Source organism: Gavialis gangeticus, unplaced genomic scaffold (assembly GCF_001723915.1).
Source record: "Gavialis gangeticus isolate Ggan-Ray unplaced genomic scaffold, GavGan_comp1, whole genome shotgun sequence".
Taxonomy (NCBI): Eukaryota; Metazoa; Chordata; order Crocodylia; family Gavialidae; genus Gavialis; species Gavialis gangeticus.
This window is the reverse complement of record NW_017729002.1, coordinates 4,874,863-4,881,858: the sequence shown is the minus strand read 5'-3', so window position 1 is coordinate 4,881,858 and position 6,996 is coordinate 4,874,863. Positions and strand designations below refer to the sequence as shown.

Here is a 6,996-nt window from a genome sequence, read left to right as displayed (position 1 = left end):
TCTTCTCAGGTCCCTTCCAACCCTAGAAACTATGAAACATGTATTGGTACCCTAAGACTTTTCAATGAAAAACATTAGGCTCAGGGAGTCAGAAGTTTTCTCATGAAAAAATGGCATTTATCTCTGGTTACTCTAGTGGTCTTTGATACAAAATATGGGAACCTGCATTTTCTGTTTCCAAGTGCCAGTCCACAACTTTGCCTTTATTCATCTTCCGTGCATCACCTAAAATTTAAAAAAAAAGAAATCCATATACCAAAATTAAAGTTTTCTAATTTGCATCCCTATTTGAAATACTTAATGTCACCTGCCTCATTATCCTATGCTGTAGAAGCATACCTTTTGTCCTCTGCCACTATATGTAGAACCTCTGGTGTGTGTCTCTTTCTGGGTGGTGACAAACAATTATGCTAAGATACTTTCTGAGTTTCAACAGTAGACAGAGTACACTTAAGTAGAGCCAAAGGTGTATTGATTGGGTGTTTTTTATAAGACTCTTTTTAGACTCTGAATACTTTTTCTGCAGGCTTAAATATCTTCAGAATTGCAGAGCAATTTTAAACAATATTTTATTTTTAATTTCTTTAGGCGATTAGAGTTTTCTTCATGCTGCGTTCACTGTCACTGCATCTGAGAGATGAACCAGAAACACAGTTACCACTGACAAGGGAGGAAGATCTAATAAAAACAGATGATGTTCTAGACTTGAGTAAGTAGCTTTTCCCTCCACACTCTAATATCTGTTTTATAAATTGTCTGCCTTATCTGAGGAACTGACAAGGGAAACTGGTAGTTGTTTAAACATCTGTGTAATGAGGGTGGTCTTTTTACTGAACTTAGGTTTGGAAATTGGTTAGATTGGAATATGTCTTTTGCCTGGTAATCTCTTTTAAAAAGTATTTAAAGATCCCTCCTTGGATATTTTGCTAGGCATGCTGGTAGCTGCAGTATTTGAGTGGTCTTTCTTGTCACAGTTTGCTTTATTCTTAACTACCTCATTCTTACCTACCTTTTTGCTCTGGTTATTCACCTTCAACTCCTGTGAAACAAATATGCATGCTTTTAGGCTGCAGACAGAAGTTAAGGGGTGGTAGAGGAATGAAATTTAGCACCAACATCCTTTCCACATCCCCTGTATTCTTAAGGGCAACTTGGAAGGTTTTTAGCTAGTAGTGCAACACAGTTCTAAATTTAATGAACACTGCAGAACATGTTAGGGGGTTGATAACACAAAAGTATAGTAATAGAAACATTTGATACTTCATTTACTGTAATAAAAGTTAAAAGACCTTATCAGTTTTACTTGATTACAGATAGTCATTTGAATACTTGTTTCATTGTTCAGACATTACCTTAGTAAGAATTTACAAGTAGTGTGTCTGTTTAACATGGTTAGCAAGCATTAATTGCCTCTTGGCCATTCAGCGGGGGGGCAGGAGCCGGAGTGCTGTTGTACCACAAACTTCTGCCACAATTTAGGTAGGTTCCTAAATATGATTTAATACATTGCAACATTTCATTACTGAGGCCTTTTCAAGTCCCAGCCAGTAGGGCTGTGCAAAATGGCTGTGTTTTGATTCGGTTTTAGATTTGGCTGTTTTGGAGGGACAGTGATTCATTTCAATGTTTCAAATCACTATTCCATATTGATTCGATGTTGTTTTGGTGATTCAGCCATATGCTATAATGGGGATCACTAAAATGCCTATAACTTTATCATTTCTTGCCTGATTCAGATGAAAATTGCAGGGATGGTAGGCCATTCTAAGGGCTGAACCCTGCCAAGTTTCAAGAAGATATAGGTGTAGGGGTTTCTGTGAAACTGCAACTCAAACTGTTCAAAGCGAAGCTTGTATCACTTGCTGGCAGCAGCAGCATGCTGTCATCCTGCCCACAGATGTGGGGCCCGTGCCCCCCGGGAGGGCTGCGGGGCTGTAGCAGACTCCTCCCAGGGGGCGTGGGCCATCCCTCCCCCAGAGCACTGGGATTGGAATTGACCTCAGGGAGAGATCGCAGACACTGGCCAGCTACAGGTGTCAATATCAGAGCAGCTATTGCACAGGCTTTTTTCCACAGTTGCCACCTCGCCCCATGGCAGAAGCCAAGCCAGAGGGAGGGTGGGCTCCTGGGTCTGTGCAAGGTTGGGGCGGGGTCCCCGAGCTGGCCTTCCTCCCCCCACTGCAGCAACCTGGGCAGGGGGTGGGTCATGAGAAGGGAGGCATTCCCACCCCCTTCCTCCTCTTAGTTTCTGTTTCCCTGCAAGCCCAGCTTTGAAGGCCTGAAATTTTCCAAAATGTTTCAGGTGGTGTGGTTTGGTTTGGTTTCAGAGATGTTTCAGAGCTTTCTGTTTCGTTTTGGATTTGGTGTTTCGGGTACCAAAATGGGCTGAAACGCCTCCAAAACAGAACAGCTGCTAAAGTTTCACACAACCCTACCAGCCAGTGAGTGAACTCTTCCCTTATTAATACAATATAAGACACAATAGAAACCTGAGACTGAATTTCCATTTGACACTATGGTTTTAGTATTGCAACCCCTACCTGGCATTGGAAAAACAATTTTTCTGGGAAAGTTTCAGCATTATCTCGAGTGCTGTAACAGTATTTTTTTTTTTTTTTTCAAAGAGCACTTTTAGCACGCTTTGTCTGCTGATGTACCCAGTATGCTGGTTACCAGAATGAAAGAAAGTCTTTAAACCTCCAGCTACATAACATTTTTCATTGATTTCCAGAGCTTGACAACAGCACTGAGTGTTTGTTTTTTTTTTTTCAGAAAGTTCTTCAAAAAATGGAATGTTAAATTTATTGTAATGCTATTTATTACTAGCATTACAAACAGCTTAGCTACACTTGGGTATGACACCCTTGTGATGTAATAATTTTAAAGCAAAATATGAGTTGCATAAAGAAGTTCTTGATTTCTTTGAGCTTGGTTGTATTTTTAACAAAATCAGAAAAAGAAAATTCCTTAAGCTATTGGTTTCTTATGGTCTGAATTAGTGCAGACTCTTCTGCTTTAGCTATGTTGTTCTTCAAGGTAAATGTTTCATTTATGGATATATTGATTAATATGAAGGTGTAATCCTCACTGGTCTGATCTAATATTGCAACTAATTATAACCTAAAGTGACAGCTAGAATATTAGGTAGATGGTTTTTAAATTTCAATTAAAACCACATTACTTAATTTTTTTGTAAGGAAATCTGTCTTTGCTGTGGAGGTGCATGGATGGGAGCATCTGCTCTGTAGTAATGGATGTTCAGCACTGTGACTACATTTTGTTTAATTTTGATGGCAAAACAAGGGTAAGAGGTGTGAGAAGGGGCAAGATGCTGTTCTAGCAGTTAGCTGACTGAATTATGTAATAAATAGTAAAAAAATATGCAAGTTATTGGCTAGTTGACATGTTTTTAGGGTTTGGGTGCAGAGTGGGGGCAGGGTGTGTGTGTGAGATCTCTACAGAAGCTAAATTTAACTTCAGTACCAGGCTGGCACTCAGATGATCCCAGCTTAAGTTAACTTCAATGGGTGAGATGATCCCAGAGAAGCATATACTTCTTAATGTCCTATTTCATTGCACTTGAGTTGTGTTCAGTAACTTAGTGACTGGCATTGTTTGACTTCTGGTAAATTAACGAGAAAAGTTCAAGTCAAATGCATCATGAAAGTATAACCCATTTGGTGTGTGTTCATGAGCTATTTTGCCATAAGTGTGTAATTTACTACTGGGGTAATATGATTTCTGTTCTAATAGCTGGTACAACTTCTTATAATTCTTGTCAGATATACTTGAGTGCAGAAAATCTTGCACTGCTCGTATAGCTGGCTAGTTAGTGGTGTCTGATACCAGTGAGATCAGTCTGTCTGTGTGTGTGCATGCATGGTGTGTGTGCATATAAATTAGATGTGCACTTTAAAGCCAGTTAAAAGAATATATTTTGCTTTTTCCTTTTAATTGTAGATGGCAGTAATTTAATCTGAGATGCACTAAAAATAGCATTACCTATTTTGTGTATGTTTAAAACAAGCGTGTTTTATTTTAAATGTTACTAAAATTTTTAAATCCAGAAATGGGTTTTTCTCTAATATGCCATACTCTTTATTTAAAAAGGTTTGAATTTTCCCAGATAAAATACAAGAAGTACACAATTAATAGTTGTCAGGTGGTCAGATTGGAAACAGAATTGTACTTGGATTATGTTGAATTGCGCTGGTGACCCTCTAAGAGAATGAAAGCACAGAATTAACATAATTTCCTGTTTCTTATGAGTTATGTTTTTGTTCTACTGCTGGCTTTTTAGTCTACTCTGATGAAGTAGACTAATAACATGCTATTTCTACAGTGGGAAACTGTAGTTGTTAAAATAACTGGAAATGAATCTTGAAGTGACTGTCAAATTTTTTCTGTTCAAGTGTGTGTTCTTAAAGTAAATCAAATCACAATATTCTTTCCCACTTATAAAGTGGGCTGATGTAGTTGTTTCCTGCATATTGATTATTTGATTGGTACCTGTCTCCTGCAATTTTTTTATTTTCAGTAATGCTCATTGACATGGTTTAATGTGTATTCCTGTAATCTTCCCGATTTACAAAACACTCATAATCAGGTTGTGGAACAGTATATTCGAATTACAATAAATTGTACAATAAATATGTTGTTTTATTTCAATATTTTTGTGTTTGGAGCTGAATTTTATATTTTCAAGAGGTTTTTTTTTAATCTGGTACTTTAAATTCAAATTTTTGTAGTCTCTGTAGAATTACTGCTGATTCTGAGTTTTTGTTTGTTTTTTTACTTGAGAGAGAAACAACTAAAATTTATCCCAGTTTGCATCTTTTGTCACTAGTTTCTTAGTGGGCCCCCTTGTATTGTCCAAACACATAATATGCAGTGATCCACCTGATGCAACCAGTGCTTATGAAATATTTTTCAAGGTGCAGGTAAGATTAATGTTTACCTCTTAGCTAGGTACGTTTATCTGTAAATTTGGTATATATAAACACAGTGCTAGGCAGTAGTAGGGTATTGCCAGCCTTTGAAAATTTAAAAATCAGGCATTTGGGCACATTTCCCTCCCCTGCCTGCTGCTGCTGCTGTCACAGGGGTGGGGAGGGAGGAATCTCCAGAGCTGTGCCTGCCCGCTGCAGCTGAGTACCTTGGGGAGCTGGGCTCAGCCAGGGACAGCAGCAGCAGGTGGGTCCCTTCTTCCTGCCCAGTTCCCGATGTGTTTTATGTTTGCTTCCAGCCCAGGAACAAGGTGTTGGGGATGGGGGGGAAGGAACCTGCCTACTGCTGCTGCACTCTCTAGCTCTGCCTGCCTCCACATGCAGCTTGGCTAGAGCTGGACAGGAGTGGCTCTGAAGTACATGGGGAATGTACAGCTGAGCATAGGGGTGGAAGGGGAGAGGGAAGATTCTTTACGTACTTGAAGGACTTAAAAATCCCCCCCTGCTGCTCCTGTGGTGCAGTCTGCCTGCTTGCCTGCCCTGATTGGTGGGGAGGGGGAGAAGAAACTGGGACTTGGGGTGCAGCCACCCCAGCAGCACAAGCTGTCACTCCTGCACCCTGCTTTCCAAAATCCTGGATCCACCCATGGTTACTGGTGATGTTGCTGGGTCATGTTAAGCCTTGGTTTTTTTTATGTTGCTTTTTCCCTTTCCCCTTGTTCTTTGCTCTTTTTTGCTTGCACCTGTAACAGCTTTAAAAATATTGAATAGATGGCAACCTTGGCGATGAGGATAATGGTCAAGGAAAAACCTAAATCCAGGAAAAAGGAGATTAGCTTTGCAGCCAGAAATGTCTCAAACTATAACTACTTTTTGCTCTCAGATATTGCAAACTGAAAGTTAAAAAGTAACAGACATGGTTGTCCTCATTCACCAGTAGTGGTTTATAATGTACTTCATATTTATTAGATTTTTTTCCCCCAACAGTGAAGTCTCTGTTTCCCCTTTCTATCTCTGGTCATGATTAAAGGGCATGCTTAGAGCTAAGCACCGAGACATTAACATTACTATTTTGACATCTGTAGAGATAACATTCGGGGATCTCTACCTACAACTGTCATTTGGTTTTTGATTACCTTGTGTGATGTGTGACTTGGGACTAGAGAAATCTACAAACTAGTAAGCGTCAGCATCTTCTAGTAAAATGAGAGGGAGCAGAGGGTCTTAAGCCCTTCTTGGCTTATCTTAATTACTGTATTTACTCTAATATAAGATGACCCTGAATATAAGTGACCACTCAGTAATTAGATTCTGTATGTGGAATCCAGGTATAAAACTGAATTGTTGGAGGTTTGCCTTGAATTTTTGCCCCTCACTGCTACAGCAGGAAAAATAAGTCTTGCCCCTCCCTCCAACTTTTCCCTGCAGTTCCTCCTTCCTTTCCCACACTGTCCCTGAGCACATGGGGCTTAGAGGCAAATCTGAAAACATTAATCTTGAATTAAACATACCTGTAGTAATTTGCATAAAATTACTACAAGAACACCTGCTTCCAATCATGGGGGGGTGGTAATTAGCACATGGGTCCTTTGGAGGAGGCGGTGGTATCTAGAGTGTACACATGATGGGAACTAAGTGTTCTTGTAGTAATTTGCAAAAAATTAATATAATACCCATAGACTTCATTCATAAAAAATAGATGTATTTTTGCCTTTTTTGGAACCTGTGCTAAAACTTGCAGCAGTTAACCCATAAACACCAAAAGGCTCATACTTTACCATATAGTTCATTGGTCTAGGCCCTAGCAGAGACAAAATCCTTTTGAGCCATAGTCACCCCCACAGGTAAGCACTGCACAGTATGTGTGTACCCCCCACAAAGGGTCCATGTGCTAATTACTGCCCCCCCTCGCGCTGCTGCCCAATGCCCTCACCGGGAAGAGCCCAGTGCTGCTGGGAGCGGCAGCCTGGCCTTGCTCCGTGAACAGATCTGGCCCCCCCCCCCCCCAAAAACCCCGGCCCCACCCCCCCCCCCCCCCCCCCGGCGCCCC

General features: G+C 40.4%; 1 protein-coding gene across 5 annotated transcripts in view; it reads left to right on the top strand.

Annotated features, from left to right (window-relative positions):
* Window positions 1-6,996, top strand: part of CLEC16A (C-type lectin domain family 16 member A) — a 226,372-nt gene that overhangs the window by 120,249 nt on the left and 99,127 nt on the right. For all 5 annotated transcript variants that reach the window (XM_019507460.1, XM_019507458.1, XM_019507457.1 and 2 more), the window contains one exon: window positions 589-709. In XM_019507460.1, the coding sequence (XP_019363005.1) occupies window positions 589-709 (121 nt within the window). The remainder of the gene's footprint in view (window positions 1-588; window positions 710-6,996) is intronic.